Source organism: Musa acuminata, chromosome BXJ1-4, assembly GCF_036884655.1.
Source record: "Musa acuminata AAA Group cultivar baxijiao chromosome BXJ1-4, Cavendish_Baxijiao_AAA, whole genome shotgun sequence".
Lineage (NCBI taxonomy): Eukaryota > Viridiplantae > Streptophyta > Magnoliopsida > Zingiberales > Musaceae > Musa > Musa acuminata.
Window position 1 is genome coordinate 32,867,200 of NC_088330.1, and position 18,989 is coordinate 32,886,188.

The following is an 18,989-nucleotide window of genomic DNA, read 5'->3' on the forward strand; positions in this document are numbered from 1 at the left end:
TGAAGATTCTGTTTAGAGTAAATAAGAAAATATCATTTTGGGTTTTTTTAGTTAAAGCTATTGATAGAGTAACTTTTTCTCCGTTTGACTCTTTGCATTTTTCATAGAGGTCAAGCTTATCAACCCATCAAATTCATTATCCATTTCGTTGTAACAAATCATTTTTAAAAATATATAATTGACTCATTTTCTTGTTTTTTACGTACTTATAGTAACATGGGCCAATCTACTCAGCTCCGGATTTGATTAACATAATAATCTAAAAGGATACGATCATTTTTAAGATATATCCGACTTAAATGATACAATGATTTTAACACTACAATTAACTTGAAAAATATAATTGCTTTAGGGCCCATTCTACTAAGGGCTAGATTGGATCAACATGATCATTTTTTAGATTTGTCCGACTTAAATGATACAGTGATTTTAATGCTATAGCTAACTTCAAAAATATAGTTATTTTAGAGGGGTGGTCGTCATGACACAACTAACTTCAAGAAGTGATTGACCTATCATCGTTGAGACATTGTAAACTTGAGCGAGTTGGGGTATACGGGATAGATCCTTTCTTAGACAAGCATATATTAACACTTAACTACCGATGATACATGTTGAGTCATATACATGTTAGCATATATTAGGTTTAACATTGAAGTAATTAAATTTAAAATATAAATTAATCATCTTAAAGTCTATTTCATAAATTAAAATTCCATAACCAATGCACCGACTTTAATATCATTTTGTACTTTCTAATCTTTTTTGCCCTCATAAAGAGTATATCTCGGCAATTAATATATATATATATATATATATATATATATATATATATATATATATATATACTACTTTTGAACACTCTAATAAAAAATAATATATATATTATTAATTAAAAGTAAAATTAAATGAAAAGAAACCAGCATACCTTATTAGATATGCTCCCGCATCCCCTATATAAACCGAGTTGCACTCCTCCCTTTTCATCTCAATCATGGTCGGCAAGGGCTTTCACCTCGATGAAGGATCCATGGAGGTCAACGTCCGCCGGAAAAGTATCGGTTTTGCCGCTTCCAGAATGGCTTGCCTTCCAAAGGTCTCTCACACCATTTCCTTTGTTGTCCTTCTCTCCAATGTCATTGTTGGCTTTGCTAGCTATGGCTAGGGTAGACAGTATTCTGGAGCCATGTACCCCTCGTCCTTGCCGAATCTATCATATGCAAGTCCTGGTCCATGAGCCTGGCAAGGTCCACAACGCCTAACTTGGCTTCGAATGCCAAATCCTGCAAGACAAACAATTTGATGGTGCTGCATAGAGGTAGGAGTTGGCTTGATGTTGGCTATCAAGACAACATCAAGGCATTAATTGTTGGCTTGATGTTGCAATGCACCACACACTTCCCATAGTTCTGTGCCTCACACGTCACTCAAAGTGCTTCATGGTGCTATAGAGGTAGGAGTCGAGGCTTCCGCTGGGCATGAACTTGTTATCTTTGTGTGTGTGTTCTTTTCCTTCCTATTTTGATCCCTTAGAGATGATCCTTTTGATGGTCACGTCAAACCTCAGCTCCTTCAACCAACCTTTGTAGACTGACCCAAGTCCTCCTTTTCTCTCCTCGATGAAGTCTCTTGTTCCGGTGATCAACTCTCCACAGGGGAACCTCTTTGGCCCTCTCGCGCTCTCGAACTCGTGGTTGGTGTTCCATGTCTTTCGGATCCAACCCTTTTCTCTACTACGGTCCTGCTTCTTAGATGTTACTGAGTTCTTGCTCCTCTACGAGTTCATGCCCATGCCCAATGGACACCTTGATTCCTACCTCCATAGCACCAAGAAGCACCCTGAGTGGCTCGCGAGGCACAAGATTACCCTAGGCTTGGCCTCTACGATTGGCTACCTCCATGAAGAGTGGGAGCAAAGTGTGGTGCACGGCTACGTCAGTCAAGCCCAACAGCTTTATGCCGGATATAGCATTCAACGCCAACCTGAGCGTTTTCGGCCTTGCAAGACTCGTGGATCATGAACTTGACATGCAGACGACGGCTTTGGCAGGGACGAGGGGTTACATGGCCCTGAATACTTCCTCACCGGCAAATACAGTTGTAGCTTTGGACTTATGTCCACGTGGACAAACTATTTCTCTTGGCCTCGCACATAGGTCATGTATCAAATGATAATTGATCGATAATATTTTCTCTATCAGAACTGCTGAAGCTCTTGAATACTTAGCTTAATGGGTACGAGCTCGAGCTCTACCGAAAGATAGATTAATGATACAGAGAGAAAGCCATGGCGTCGATGGTGGTCAAGATCGGCACTCAGCTGCCCTCCTTGATGTATCTCTGCACGTGCAAGAGTGACTCGGACCAAATGTGCTAACTGGAAATCTTGTATCGACTTGCTTACTCACTGTAGATATTTTCCCTACATTATTATTGCACCTGTAAGAGAAAATAGTGATTATTGGTAGATACTAGATAGCATCTCCGACAAGATAAACTTGATAACTATTGTCTTTGACTGTTAATGAGTTTGTTTCGATCTGATTTTTGGAAAGCTAATAATTTCATAGGCAAAATGAATTGCCGACAAGCTCACAAACATTATTTGAATCAAGAGCAAGTAATAAATAAAATTAGCACTTGGTATGGAATTTTATTTTTGTAAATAAACAATATTTTCAAGACAGTACAAGGTGTTCAAAGCCATAGTATAGAGACATTTTCAGTTAGGGTCTCTCATAAGAAAACATTATTGACATTTAGTTATCGTATGTGTCAGTCTTTTGTAATGACCAAATTCAAGATAAATCATATTGTTATCGGTTTAATAACACTAAATATCTCTGTGAAGTCAATATTGATCGTTGGTGAAATCATCGTTTATAAAATCTTTTGGCCGCTATACATGCTTTGTATTTGACAATGAATTCATCTAGGTTTTGCTTAATTAGAAAGATCCACTTATATCATAATTTATATAAAAAAAAATTATATATATAATAATAAAAGACCTAGATCTAACGCTTATGGAATCATATCATGGTTGTAAAATTATGTATATCTATCAATTGATTATTTAATTTATTTAAATCTTAAAATTTAAGTTATTTAAAAGATAATCTAATAATTTAAATTATTTTTTTGTAGATAATTTAATATTAACATAAGTATGATCAATACTACAAAGTTATTTCTTAAAACTCGAAATAACATGGATTGTAAACAACAATAGAGGCGAGATGATATGAATTCGTAGCGTGTTCACGCAATAGAAAAATATCATAATAGAGAAAAGACCAAAATCTATATTTTGATATAATGTTAGAAAAAAAAGAAAAAAATATTTTTTTGATATTAATTTTGAGTACAACATAAGACTATTGGTGAAAGAACACTTAATCAAGGGATTCGGATAGATCGTAACAATATTTATATGATAAAAGAGAATTTAAATCAAGAAATTTCTTCATCTTATTTTATATGAATAAAAGAAAAAAATATAAATATCACATCAATGAAATCTGGTATATATATATCTTTTTAAGGTTGATGTTGTGAATAATACATGCTATCACAAAAAGGATTGATTTTTTTTTTGCTGCTACGATTACAACACCTTCGATCGATCAAATTAGTATGTCTCGTTAATATAATGATGTAATGCTATGGAAGGTTTAACCAGACGTAAAATTCAAATTGTACGATATTGCTAGAATTGATTAGCAATGAAAACTGACATATAAAATCGTAGTGGCCATACGAAGGAGGCCTTACTGTCAATTTACTGATTTAAAGGAGTTATTCATATACATAATAATTATTTTACCTTCTCTAGTCATATAACTTAATCAAAAGCCATATAAATTAATATAGAATTTATGATGATATTACAGCGTATTTAAATCTTATCTAAGCATGACGCCTAAATTACTGATCGATTGACGTCATCAGATGGGTAATCCCACGCGAAAACTACTGATGGCGTCAACGTTACCGCACGCGTCGAGCCTTATCCACTTCCGAGGACGCGCGGATTACGTGACATCCGCCGTCCAGCGACGGCTTATTCCGCCACCGCGCGCTGGCTCCTCATAGACCGGCCACGATCGCACGACGCGTGTCCATGACCTACACGTCCTTCACGTCGTGGTACACGTGGCGAGTTGAAACCCACACGTTCGTCCGATGAGATGACGATCCACATAATACGGTCTTGGCTTTATTCCCCTGTGGATGGCACCCCACGTGTTCCAGCCACCAGTTTGGCGACACGTGTCACTATGCCATTTCAAGAAAAAGCCCAAGATTAGTGACAGAGAACGAAGAGAAAAAAAAAAAAAATATATATATATATATATATATATATATATATATATATATATATATACAGAGAAAGAAGAGAATATATATATATATATATATATATATATCCAAAATAAGTAAGTTTTATCTTTATTTCCTAAAAAAAACCATATATACATGCATGGAAAATTCATTATGATTAATCTTCATTGGCTAACCATTGGTTAGATCTCTAATGACATTAAATATTCTTAAAAAAATTATAATTATAAGAATATTTGAGATTAATTGGAACTAGCTAATGTCATTTCTAAATAGAAATTAATTAAAAAGAGTATGTGTGGAATCTTACTATTTAGAGGGATATAGATTGTATCAAATTATAATAAGGGTAAATACACTAACTCTAAAATGAGAAAAAAAGAAATGAAAACATAGTCTAGTCCATCAAGTAACACATACATGTATGTATAAGGAAGAAATAAACATAAAAAATAGCTGAAAATATTGAATAACGAGATCAACCAATGGATCAAAGCTTTGATCTCATGTGACAACAACTCCTGTCTTAAATGTCACCACCAGTTCTTCTGCGCTCCAAAACTTGTTCTTTACGTGAAAACAACTTGATGATTTAATGTCACCACAAACTCCATGGATGTCAAGTTGCATGTTACAGTCTTAGTCATCTCAGGTGCACATCTCATCCTTCGGCCATGCTTGTTAAGTTGTCATACTCTTCTTCTCTTGGTCTTTCTTTTTATCTTAAGTGCACCGTGTCCTCTTCTTTAAAAGGATTTTGGTTCTTAGACACGTGATTAGTCGATGCTCGAAATCAATTGATATCCACTTTCAAGTTTGTCTAGAGTAAGGGTGTCGAAAACTAAATCAAAACCCTACAAAAATATAAATATATATATATATATATATATATATATATATATATATATATTCGACGAGACCTCTTTTATACTTAAGTTAATATAGACTAAGATCTTACGGTGCAATAAACAATCGTTATATTGAGACTAGGGTGATTATTAAGAATGATTATATATATAATTCATCCTATTATCATAAAATAATAGTTTATCGAGTAATTGATCTTATGGGATCGAATTAACATCATTGTATTGTCTGCGCTATGTCCCTAATCTTGCTAATCTCTCTTAAACCATTAAACAAGTGAAAGTAGGGTATGATAATTTGGAAGTAACATATGTATTATTAATAGTAATTAATAATAGTAAGAGTGATATATCTATTATTTATAAATAACATAAATAGCTTTACCATACATGATTTGAGGTGAAGTTTTATGACAAAAAATATAATAAAAACATTTCCCACACAAAATATATATTGTTTTATCGCGGATGAATCCGATAACACACTCAAATGAATAAAATCCAAAACACCAATAAGTCCATGGGGTTATTGTTGAGCTCAATCTGTCTCCCTTCTCTATCAAGTAATCTAATACGTATGCACAATGTGTACACGTACTGATGGCGCATCAACAACCTACCCGCGTCGTACGACACTCGATCGGTTCGACTCTCTCTGCAATTCGAACGAAGGGTCGCCACGTGGACCCGCTTGCCGGCGAGTAATCGGATCCCGAATCCAACGGTTCGAACTGAATCACGCCGACGAAAAATGAAACCGAATTATCCTCCGGGTATTCCCACCGCGGGTTACTCTCCACCTTCAACCGCACCCGTCCCGGTCCCGCGCGTGGGTCCCACCCAACGTAGCTGACATGTGTGGTGGCGGCCGCTCCCGGACCTTGGCGGGTCCCACTTGCCCTGCTCCCGTCTCCTCCCCCGTCTCTCTTCTCTCTCTCTCTCTCTCTCTCTCTCGTGGCGAACATCCTTATAAAAAGCGTGAGGCTGTTTAAATCACCTCCACTTTGGTTTTCCCTTTACCGGCCTTCTGGGTTCTTGATCCTGGGTGGGAGATGGCCGCGAGCTCGAGGGGGCTTGCGGCGCCCCCGTTCGATCTCGGCGTCAGGAGGGTCCGTTCCCCGCCGCCGCTCACGGCGCCCCCTCGCCGGCGGACCCGCGCCTGGGGAAGAGGGGTGGGGAGAGCCGGAGTGAGGTGCTGCTGCCCGGCGGAGAAGGCGGGGGAGTGGTGGCTCGAGCCGAAGAAGCAGGGAGGCGGAGGCGGCGGCGGCGGCGCACGGAGAACTCGGGCGGAGGCGCTCCCGTCCCTCCCCTTCCCCTCGCCGCGGTACGTTTCTTGTTCCGAGCTTGGGAAATTTCCAAGACCCCGCTGTGGGTCGGATGCCCTGAGCGTAACGTGCATTGCCCTGCTTCTCCTGGCGTTTTCTGGTTGGTCAATATCGGTCCAAGATCCATTCTTGATGACCACAATGCTGTTTTCTTGAGTGTCTTGAGGCGCATTTCCGGTTCTTGAGAGTTACTTCTTTACCTCAGCTGCATACGGTTCACTTTCTAACTTGTGGTTTTCAATTCTTTTTCTCAAGGGTATAGTGTTGTCGGCTCATAGTGTGGCCTTGGTTTAAGTTTAATGTGATCACGTATGGTTTCACGTCTGCGGAGGAAATGTGCATTACTTGTCCTTATCGTTCCAGAGGTTTCATTGTGTTGGTGATATAGTTATACTCATTCTCTGCAGATTTAAAAGTTTTTGCCAAATTAAAAATTCCGCTCAATATGATGCTACTATGTTAATATATTGCGGATATTCGCTGATTGGAATTGGCACAGAGTAGTCCATAATTTCATTTATGAAGAAATTGTAAAGGATGTTTCTAGAGAGATCCTCACTCGCCCTATGATGTTAGTGGAGAAATATTTCAGGAAAGCAATACCACAATTCTATAATCTTGTTTGGTTGAACTTCTTTTGTGATTTCGATTGATCTAGAGATACTAATGGATGTAATTTATGGTTGTGATGTAACACCACACTAGCTAAAGATATAGGGACGATAGAACAAGCAAACTAGGTGAAGATAGTAGCACTCTGTGAAAACTCATGGAGTTGACTCAAACCTCAGACAAGTGAATTCAAATGGACAGGTTTTGCGAAAGTCCACATTTGACTTGTTCTAAACCTAAGTCAACAACTTGATCAAAACTCCACACCTAATTATTACTCTAAACTTAGGTTAAGTCTTGTAATTCGAATGAGTGTGATTACTTCCATAATGCCATATCTATTTTGTTCCTTCTTCTTCTTCTGCATTCTTTACTTTAGGTTCCACACATTATATAAAATTGGGTATTTGTAATATAAAATGAGAAAACAATGTATGTAAAACCATGTGCATTTTAACTCTTAAATTCTTGACAAATCAGTCATGAGAATATGAGATGCCTTAGTGCTCACTCTTACATCATGTGCATTTTGTTTTTTCTTCTTTTGCCCTGTGTTCTCTAGGTGTTCCACATTACATCAAATGTATGTAAAACCATTCACTTTTTACTCTAACCGCTATAATAAATCAGTCATTTGAATATGAGATGCCTTAGTACTCTTTCTTTGTCGAGTTTTGCATGATTTCTGTTTCCTCTAAAAGTACGTTATGAACTTTATGGTTTTATTTATGCAACTCATAAAATATGAAAAAAATTATGCTTTATTATATCACAAGTTTATACATGAGTTTATGTAATACTATTTATAAATCATATCTTTTATTTAATATTGTCTTATGTTGTTATACTTGCTGAGAACTTGTTTCAGTTCTCAGGACATCTCAATTTTAGAAAAAAAAAAAGCTCCGCAGAAAAGTTTAATTTGAAGTTCTTGAACTATGAAAAGTAGGAAGGTGGTCCATCACAGTAACATCTAAGAACCATTATAATTTCTATGGCGGTGTTGTCTGTTTATAATATCAATAATATCATTTGCTAAATTGAACAAACTGGCAATAAAGTTCTAGCAAAATTTAATAATGAGCTTTTTAAATTTGTTGGCACTATCTAATAGCTGGATGCTTAAAATGCATAAAAGAGAAATTCATATGTAGAATTGAGGATGTACTTTGCCAGCATTTAATGTGAGTTTTTTGCTCCTGTTGTAGTTCTTATGTTATTTTGTAACCTTTGGAAGGCATTATTGCAATGCTTAACTTCATCACTACTTCATGTTATTTAATTTCTTTCTTTGTTTCTTTGTTTCTTTTTTTGAGCAACTCTTGATCTTTTTTCTGGTTTCAGTCTTGAATTTGATCTGAATGGAGTTACAAAATCACTACATTGTTGTCTTAAGTTTCTGTAGTTAGCAAAACTTTGTTTTTCAAGTCTGGAATTTCAGAATGTACTCATGCATCTTTTTTATATTGAGGGTGAAAGAATTTAGTAGTTGTTGGTTAAGTAATTATGTTTCATCATATCATTTCTTTACAAGTTGAGTCCCTTTTACAGATCCAAAAGGCTCTTCAAACAGCAAGATTTCTCTTCTCACTGCAGTCCTAGAGGTCCTGCTCCCGAGTCTCGTGATACTCCACCCAAGAGAGGTTTGTTCCAGAACCAATAGTTTAGTTCTCATAATTATATAATTTTGATATAGCGTCTCCAAAATATTGGTATGCTTTCATGTAGGGAAGTGGTTTCCAGCAAGGGCCATTTATGCATAAGCCAGCAACATGCACATCTTTGTACCATGGTTTTCTTATCAAAGAAGCTCCATGGACTATTGCTACTCTTTATGATTTTACATTTATCATTTATAGTATCTAAGGAAATACTTTTGTTTCTTTGACATCTTCCTTTTAGACACTGGTATTGCTAGTGAGAAAGAATGGGGCATCAACTTACTAGATGAAAAGGTCAGCGAGTCAGGCACAAATGAAGATGGTAGTACATGGTATCGGGAAAGTGGAGAAGAACTTGGAGATAATGGATACAGGTGTCGTTGGGCTAAAATGGGAGGTCAATCTCATGATGGCTCTTCAGAGTGGAAAGAAACTGTAAGTTCTCTTAAATTCATTTTAAATTTAGTTATGTATTTCTAAATTCAAGAAATTGATAAGATTTATTGTTCTTTCCCCCCCCATGTAGTTATCATTCATCAAGGAAATCGACTACCATCCTTTTATATGGTTTCTTCAAATTGATATATTTTCCGAATTTACCATGTTGGTGAAACATAGACCTATCAAATATGTATATGTTATCATTCCAGTACCTCTTCATCCAATTATCTATACCTTGATCCTCTGATCTTATTTTCTTCTTATCATTCAACTTGATAGTTGAAACTGTTGGTTGGGTAGGGATAAGCAAATAGTTAATATGTTTTGCAATGTTCTATGCTTCATCACCTGATTGATCCTGATTAAATAGACCCCTGTAGTCTGTAGGTTGGGCATATAAGTACCAGAGGATTAGGACTAATTTGTGATCAAGTATGATAATTGAGAATATGAAGAAATTGGATTAGCTAGACTGGATGGATTTTATGATTGATTCGGATTTTTGATATGGATGCAAGATCAGTAATATGTGGCCTTGATTTGGCTAGGACTGGCCTCAAGTCAGTTCAGGACTTTCTGGAACCCTTAAAATGAATCACAACCCATCAAACTGGTTGGAAACTTTTGAAGGCCAACTGGGCCTTGTTGAAGCTGATGAGCTCAATGTTTTAGCTCCCCTATTAGTTATTCAAGATTTTGAGGGTTAGCTGTGTATAACTTATTCTTGCTTGACCTTCCTTACCTATATAAGTTGCAGCCCAGATATTGATTCAGTCAAGATTTGGTAGGATAGGTTACAGCTAAATTTAATTTGGGCAATTATATGTTTCTGATTAAATATAAATCAAGAAAAATGCCTTTTCTATTTCTTTAAGATTTTTAATATTTTATTATATATTAGAAAGGGTGATTTGATTACAAATTGAAATTATGGTTGTCGAATTTCCATAAATTTCATTGATCTTATGGGGAAAAATATTTAAATTCAGAAGTCTAGATTCAATGATCCTTGCTTACTTGGAGGTGTCCGTATCAGATTTTCTATATTAGTATGTGTAACATTGAAGATCAAATGGGTGCTTTGGTTGTTTGCCTGAGGACTTAAGGATATAGCTCTATCTTGCAAAAGATTCAATCTATTGTTGGTCGTATTACTATAGAGTATATCCGTCGGTTGAATTTATGTATTTTTTTCAAGAGGGTCCATTACTTCTTTCCTTTAAGGAGAAACAAAAGAAGAGATCAAGAAACACAAGATGTACCAACTTATTCATCAGCCATGTGCAGAAGTGAAAGAGTCGGCGAATCCAGCAGGCCTGGCTGGGATGCTTCCTTTGCTGTAATCAAGGCTTAATGAACTGACGTCTGAAGCACCATCAGCTGCTTCCCAACCCTTTACCATCTGAAGAAGGGGTTGGCAAAGGTCAATTCCCAAGTATTCCTCCTGATCATCGTTGACAGGCTTCCATTTGTCGACGAGTGGGGCGAGCACGTTCACTGCATGACCCATGTCAAGAGGGTCCTCTTCCTTCTCTCTCTCTCTCACACCCTGTAACCTGAGTGAGCATCCTGTAATTGCATCTTAGTCCACCAACCATCCTTCAGAATTTTGCCACTTATCCATCCATCCATGACCATGACACTGCTTGTCCCACCCACCATCACAGCCATTTTACATCCCCCTTCCCATATACCCATCACAAGAGTGCAAAACATATTATTCCCTCTCTCTTCTTCACTCTCTCTTTTCCTCAATTCTGTATCAATCATTACTGATATTCAAATTTGGTAAAACTTTCATAATTATAACAATGGTGTAGAAAATTTGGTAATTTTGGAATATATTATTATGTCTATCTATACAGAAAATATGTTTTTTTTTTTTTGCAATTTGAGATGCATGAAATTCTATTCCACTGTATTTTTAGTTTTGTGTAGGCATTTTAATCTTTAAAAGAGTATGAACTAATTGCCTATAATTTTTGGTGGAAAAGAAATAGTAGGAAGATAGCATATGCAAGTGGCTAGGTGCAAATTGGATTCCTTGTTCTGGTGCTTTACATGCCATTATCTTTTGCCAGGACTTCGAATCATTAGATCAAGCTAGTGTCTGCCATGTGCTATGCATATGTGGTATTGGGATATGAATGATATGTTGTTAAGGCCTACTACAGTGATTGGAAAGAAAATTTGAGAAAAATGATGACTTCTGGATGGAGAGATGACCTGGGTTGCAAGCTCTCTAAGTATATGGTAGCAGCGATGTTCTAATCCAGCTTTCATTTGTTCCACCTAAACATGCATGTTGATTAACTTTAACTTTATGCAACATTTTTGAAATACTTAATCTGCTTGGTAAATAGAATTTTCATCCACAAAATTTTCTTGGATTTATATTCTTAGTATTCTTTATTTTCAATAAACTGCTTTTTCTTGATTTGTTCTTGGATGAACCAGCATACTTATTTTTACAGTTAAAATCGTATTTACATGTAAGGTTAGGCAATGCCTCAATAGTAAAGCTTATATGTTTTTTAAGATTATGTCCTTGATGCATTTACTTGGCTTTCTTGGTCTACTTGACAGTGGTGGGAGAAAAGTGATTGGACTGGATACAAAGAGTTAGGTATGTTATTTTACCAAAGATATAAAATTGTGCTGGTTCAAATTTGAAGTTATCCAAATGTTGCACTTTATCTGTTATAAATTTTTGTATTATGATATATGACAATGGTATTTTTGAGAATTGTTATGGCTTTTACTATGTTATATATATATATATATATAGTTCGTTGATGTTTTTGACATTGAATGTATGCTTCATTAAAAGAACCTCTTTTCTAAACTTAGGAGGGAACAACACTCACAGTTATGTTTAATTTTTTCACTCCTTTATCAGTGTGTTTTTTCCCTCTTTGTTTGTGAACTTTGCTTTTCTGGCTATAACAACTTTACAATTCTGTTTAAAATTAAAATAAATTTCTAATGGATAAAATATAGGGTCATTGTAATGAAAATCGGCTTTATGGTGTGCAACTTGAAAGTGGGAGGACACTATATAATTTTCATTTTGAAGAATCCACCTAGACACAAGGACAAACATCTTTAGCTCATTAACAGAAAAACTGTTTGTCACATTTGAGCATTTATAAGAAAACCTTATTGATTGAGAACTATGGAACTCAATTACTTCAAAATGCTTTATGCACATGTATGTGATACTTGTTGGATATGATGCTTTTAGAAGAATTATATCTGTAGAAGTATGATTTTATCTCTAGTTAAATATGATTAGCAACGTAGATGTGGCTTTTTCCTATCAACTTTTGGGATTACTTATCATCTAATGAAAATCTTTATCATGATAGCGTATGAGGTTATGAGTTCGAATCATGAATGTGTCCCTCTTTTTGGCTTAATATTTGTGATTTGACTTGCATCATGCACATGTGTCAGAGTCTAAACCCATTGGCATGTGAGAGGGGATGTTAGAGTTTGGAATTTCCTAATAGCTTATGCTTTTGGGATTACTAATCTTCCAATTAAAATATTCATCTGATTTTTCTAATTTAAGTTTCTTGAAGCATATTTTATTATGTTTAACGATTTATTAACACAAATAAATCTTATCATGCTTGAGTTTTTACATTCGTTTTTATATGTGGTCCATCATATTGCGGGAACTGTTATGCATAGTTTATTTTGTGGGGGACTGATCTTATTATTAGATAATATTTCTTTAAAATGTCATGCTTACATGTTCTTTTGTATACTAAATTTTGATTTTTTTGGTTGAACTGTCTTTCTCTATCATTGATATCATGGAATGAAGGTAAGAACTTTTCTTGGTTATATGTTTCTGAATCTAGATCCATGCAATGATTTAATCTTTAGTCATGTAACTGTTGTTGATATTTTGTTTATTCTAATTTTGTGATCACTTTCTATAGGTGCAGAGAAATCTGGGAGAAATGCTGAAGGAGATTCATGGTGGGAAACATGGAAAGAAGTTCTGTACCAAGACGAATGGAGGTAATATGATCTCAAAATTCACTGTTTTTTCATATATTCATTTAGTTTAAATTATTAATTTATGTTGTCATGGAACTGATTTGGTTTGAAATTGTTAATTTTTGTGACATGTAATATAAAAATTCCTCCTATAATACTGACTAATTTTTTGTGACATGTAATATAATTAATTGCTTCATAATTTATCCTCTTAATAACAATATTTATTAGTGTTTTTTCTGTATTAAGATTCCATAAAATTGATATTTTTGGAGGCAATTAATACTTCTATGAATACACTTGAGATATTTAAAGAATATAAAAGTTGCCAAGCCAATTGCTTTAGTGTAAACCAATGGTTACAGTTCTTATGGTTGCAATTTTGTTAAAAAATATGAAACTTATCTTCTTAATACCACAATCTAAATCTATAATTGCACAAAAAAAATATATTCATCTTTTGTGCAATTCACTTCATTTGCTGTCAAGTATTTTTTTTTTTTTAACATTAAGATATTATATTATGAAAGGATTCCCCTTTGGTGTCTCACTTCTGTGACCACTGAGCCATTGTCATTGAGCCATCATATAGTGAGTACAATGCCATGATGGCTAGAGAATGCCATCAGCAAAGGCCACTTAACCTCTTCCCTAAATTTAAGACTTCCTTCACTCTTCACCTTCTGGATGAAATTTAAACTGACTGGGTTCATTGCCAAGGGATTATCAGTGTATGTGAGAGTACACTGGTTCTATGTCTTGTTAATGTTAGGTACAACCCGAGTCATGTAGCAGCATTCACTGCTATTATGGATGTTCTACATATTGTAGATTGAACAGTACTAAAATCTACCTATGGATCTATTAAAAATTACTTAAAACTGATTACAACTTGCAGGGCAGTCTGATAACCTGGTTAATCTTCTGTAGCAATGCATAGTGGGAGCATGGCATATCAACACATATTCTGCAATACTCTCAGTTACATATATAAGCTTAGCAACTGTTTATTTTAAATAAATTTATTAATCTGTTGATGCTAATTTACATTTAAATGAAGTTTATGGTTAAGACAGTTGAATTTATCACATATATATTTTTTTCCATATTTAAGGCCAGTTCATGAATAAAACCATAACTCCAATTTATCGCATCTATTTCAAACTGATACATTGACTTTCACATGATTGACACCAATATTATTATACAACTTTTGACCATGAATGCTGTGTTTCGTTGTATGGCCGATCTTTATTCTTTTCTTTCTTTTCTCTTCAACATGACTTATTAAGAGTGCTTTTTTGAATCTTCAAATTCCACAATCCATTGACATTTGACTTCAATACCTAGATTTATGAGATCTGGATCAATATTGAGATCAGACAACGGTAATAAATACATTGGAGGGTGGTGGGATTGGGATTGTCCATGGGTGATACAGTTAGGATTTCAGATTGAGATAGTCGAGAAAATAATTCAAGTTCAACAACTGCAACTGCCAAAAAAGTTAAACAATGTGCAGAAGATACATAACATTTTCTAAACGTAAATCTGGAACTGAAATACAAAAGGACAATATTTGATCATATGATACCAAGATATTATTATAGTAATTATACATATGCCACAAAAAAAATGTTCCAAATTCTACATTCATATAGCTTAACACACCACCATATTAGTGAAGCATTCAGTGGTGAACTGGACTTGAAAACATGCGTAGGTTGGGTTGAAGATGAATTGCATACGTCCTTGATGGTGGAAACATCAAATTTGATGCAAGCTTGAGAGGCTTTTGTAGTGTGAATAGCTTGCATTGTGTCCTGCTAACACAATTTGTGCCAATATGTATATTAATTTCCCAAGATTTGTTATGAACGTAAATCTCAAATTCTTGATTGAAAGTAAGGGAAATTTCTCAAATTGCTGTCTTTGGAGAGCCCTTGTTTCTTGTAAACACATTTAGATATAATTAACAACTTGGTAAAAAGAAGTTGAGCCCACAAATCTTTTCCTAGATCCATTTTATTATTCTATAATATGTATTTATCTCCTAGGTTCTTTGAAAATTTTGCAAACTAATAAACAGTTGTATCTGTATGAAGCAATAATGATGAACTTTTGCTTCCGTAGTAATCTTGCAAGGATAGAGAGGAGTGCACAGAAGCAAGCAAAATCAGGCACAGAAAATGCTGGATGGTATGAGAAATGGTGAGAAGTGACTCAGTATTGATGCCATAACAGTTTGCTACTTACCTTAATTTCTCAGTTTCTTTTGTTTGACTGGATATTACTTTGCTTCTAGGTGGGAAAAGTATGATGCAAAAGGTTGGACAGAGAAAGGAGCTCATAAGTATGGAAGATTGAATGAACAATCCTGGTGGGAGAAGTGGGGAGAACACTATGATGGAAGAGGATTCGTACTCAAATGGTTTGATTGTTTACATCATATTCTACATTGTCTAATTGTTTTTCTCATGGAAATTATGTACATTAATGATTTCATAATTAAGCTTTTTCTGCTTATGGTAGGTTGCTGCCTCCCAGATTTGTTCACATGCAAACCTTACATGTTGCAACAAACAAAATACATACGTATCAGCCACAATAAAATAAAATCATTATAATGTAGCAGATTAGGAGCCAAACTCACTTTTGAAACTTCATCTCCTAATTTTAAGAATTGCAACTGGCTCATTGAAGTACCATCCAACACAAATTTTGGACCAGAAGCTTTGGTTGAGAATAAATAAATGGAAACTATCTAGTTTTGCAGTGATAAAGAACCATATCAGTGAGTGCTCTATTCAGGTGCAAAGTGAATCAACAGCTTTGCTTCTTGTACTTGGTTTTTTCTTAATGAAAATATGATGGTAGTATTGTTACTTAGTTCTTGTTCTGAAATATCATTTTGGCATTTCAATATGCTATATTAGTGTACAGCATATTTAATTACTCATGTTTGGTTCAGCTTTGATTGAGTTCTTAATAGTAAAGCATTTAAGATGTTTTGTCTTTTTATTTTTGTACAGCCAACTTGATTGTTCAAGCTTGTTTTAGATGATGAAAATTTTAAAGTTTTCTTCTCTTTTAAAATGAGATATTTAACTATAATATTTTTTAATCTTTGATAGGACTGATAAATGGGCAGAGACTCAGTTAGGTACCAGATGGGGGGATAAATGGGAAGAGAAGTTCTTTGCTGGAATAGGTTCACGACAAGGGGAGACATGGCATGTGTCTCCTGCTGGTGAACGTAAGTTGTGCCACTGTTGTCATTCTTCTGGGCCTATTGCATATGTGAATGTTCATTACTTTTTCAGGCATATAACATTCCTGAATGTTTGATTATGTTGAGCATACGCATGTGTAGATGAGCATATTGCTAGATAACTTTATTTGTCTTGAGCTTGATTCTTAAATGCTTTGTTGACCCTATAACTAGATACCCATGACTTATATAGATTTGTCCTGTACTTCATACCAACCTTTATATGTTTTTTCTCTATTTCTCCACTCATTTCCCTTGTTCATTTTCCTGTCCATCTTTGTGGCTTTATCTTTCTCTAGGATGACAAGCTTTTGTTAACTTTTCATGTGTCTTTATTTATCTTGATTCTTTTCAAGTTCAGGGACTTGAAGGGTTATTTCCTAGTTGCATTAGTGAGAAAGGAAACAAAAAAAGAGGACTCCTAACTTTGTAGATTTTCAGTCACCAAGAAGGCATGACTTGTTCTTAATAAGTCTATTAGCTGAAAGTGGTCATCATCAATTGATTGGTCCTTTCATGTAGTGATATCAACCACCTTGCATGCAACAGATATTAAGATTTGGATCACATAGGAATAATACAATCAAAATTGGCAGTATAAGGATCAACAAAGAAGATAATTTTAAAACTAACAATTGTCAAAAAAAACCTAGTTATAAATTTATAAAATAAAAAAGTTATTTGTTAAAGATTCTTTTGCATCATATATCATAAGATATCTAAAATATGAAAAGTTATGAAAAAAATGAAAGTTAAAATTTAAAAAATTATGAAAAAATAAAAAATGATGAAGGATAATTCACATAAAGTAGTTATAATATATTTATTAGAAAATAGATTATAAAAGTAATTATAATATATTATAAAAGTAGTTATAATATACTTGTTCTCATCTACATGTGCCTCTGGATTTGGTTAGAAGTTATGAATGATTTAGAGTGCTGTACTTTCAGCTCAACAAGTACGTGAAACAAATGGAATAATAGATCAGTTTCTTGAAGTTTGAACTGCCTATGTCATTCAGAAGATATTCTATATTCAAATATATATAGCTCAATGCTTTCTTATTGACAACACAAGCAAGAAAAGGACATTCATTATGAATGTCAGTCTATTAATTAAAATCGATGACCATCAGATGGAACACAGGGTACATCCTAAAAATAGTAAATTTCTCTCTGTCTCCCCCCAGTTCACTTATTCATTTGCTCTACCAAAGTTCAGACTAGCATACATGCACCATTAGTAAATCATGCATAGGCATTGTTACTAAATCATGAGTCGAAACTGAAGGATTACTTGTTCCTTTTATTTCTTGCTGCGACCTCCACATGCTATTATTTAGTTACATACTTGATCTTTTGTAGGTTGGTCAAGAACCTGGGGAGAAGAGCACTTTGGAAATGGGTACTTACTTTATAATCTCTCTCCATTTAGTCTTCTGTGGATGCATCATTTGTCGAGCTTCTTTGTAAACAAGATTTAAGATTCAGGATCCTAAACGTTCATAAACCTACAGTCAGGTCAATATATTTGATTGCCAGGCAATTTGGTATACACAAAGCATATCGAATTAGACGCATCATTATGTTTCTTCACAATGAGTTACTTACCACTGTGTCATGATTTTGGTTTTTGAATATAACTTTTTGAACCAAATTTGTTTCAGGAAAGTACACAAGTATGGCAAAAGTACCACAGGAGAAAGCTGGGATATCGTTGTGGATGAAGAAACCTATTATGAGTGAGTTTGTTTCGTGTGCATCAAAGAGAATGATGCACGATATGCTATTCTCCTCCCGATGGGATCATGTCTCCTACAAATCTAACATCTGGATGATTCGTTCTTGTGTCAGGGGTGAGCCTCATTACGGATGGGCAGAAGTCGTGGGTGATTCCACCCAATTGTTATCGATACAACCTCAAGAAAGGCCACCGGGTGTATACCCAAATCTTGACTTTGGTGCATCAGAACCACAGAAGGACGATCCACCAGATGAACCCCTGCAGCAGTGAATGGTGTTTGCGTCCTTTTTTTTTTTTTTTCCCTTTTTCCTTTTGTTTTGGCCTCCCAATTTTTGTGCTGACTTATCACATGAAATGATCTCTTTCTTCTATTGGTTAGTTCGTTCGTTCGTTCGTTATTCTACGTTTTCCCATGTCAATCTTCTTCTATTGATGCTTTTATTTCACGTTCACGATAGGATCGACATAATAATTCCAGTTGTCCTGTTCTTATTTGTGCTGTCAGAACGCATGCAGTCTTTCAATTGCTGAGTGCCTTGTTCCACAAGTTTTAATGTAATAGAGAAGACTTCCACACCTTGGGGGTTCCACCATTGGCAGCTCATGTTGACTACGAAATGATGTTTAGATTAGCTGCAGCCGCCGGTGAATCACGTTGACCACAAACTTCGTTATTGCCGGTTGGGCCTTCTAACGCGTCACTACCATCTCC

General features: G+C 35.2%; 1 protein-coding gene across 1 annotated transcript; it reads left to right on the forward strand.

Annotated features, from left to right (window-relative positions):
- Window positions 1-6,201: 6,201 nt before the first annotated feature.
- LOC103977900 (protein EARLY STARVATION 1, chloroplastic) lies at window positions 6,202-18,648 on the forward strand. The gene is made up of 11 exons (XM_018827918.2): window positions 6,202-6,534; window positions 8,699-8,790; window positions 9,050-9,243; window positions 11,836-11,875; window positions 13,200-13,281; window positions 15,394-15,471; window positions 15,566-15,691; window positions 16,395-16,516; window positions 17,899-17,938; window positions 18,201-18,275; window positions 18,388-18,648. The coding sequence occupies exons 1-11, from the start codon at window positions 6,263-6,265 to the stop codon at window positions 18,545-18,547; spliced, it is 1,281 nt and encodes a 426-aa protein (XP_018683463.2). The 5' UTR covers window positions 6,202-6,262; the 3' UTR covers window positions 18,548-18,648.
- The last annotated feature ends 341 nt before the right edge of the window (window positions 18,649-18,989 follow it).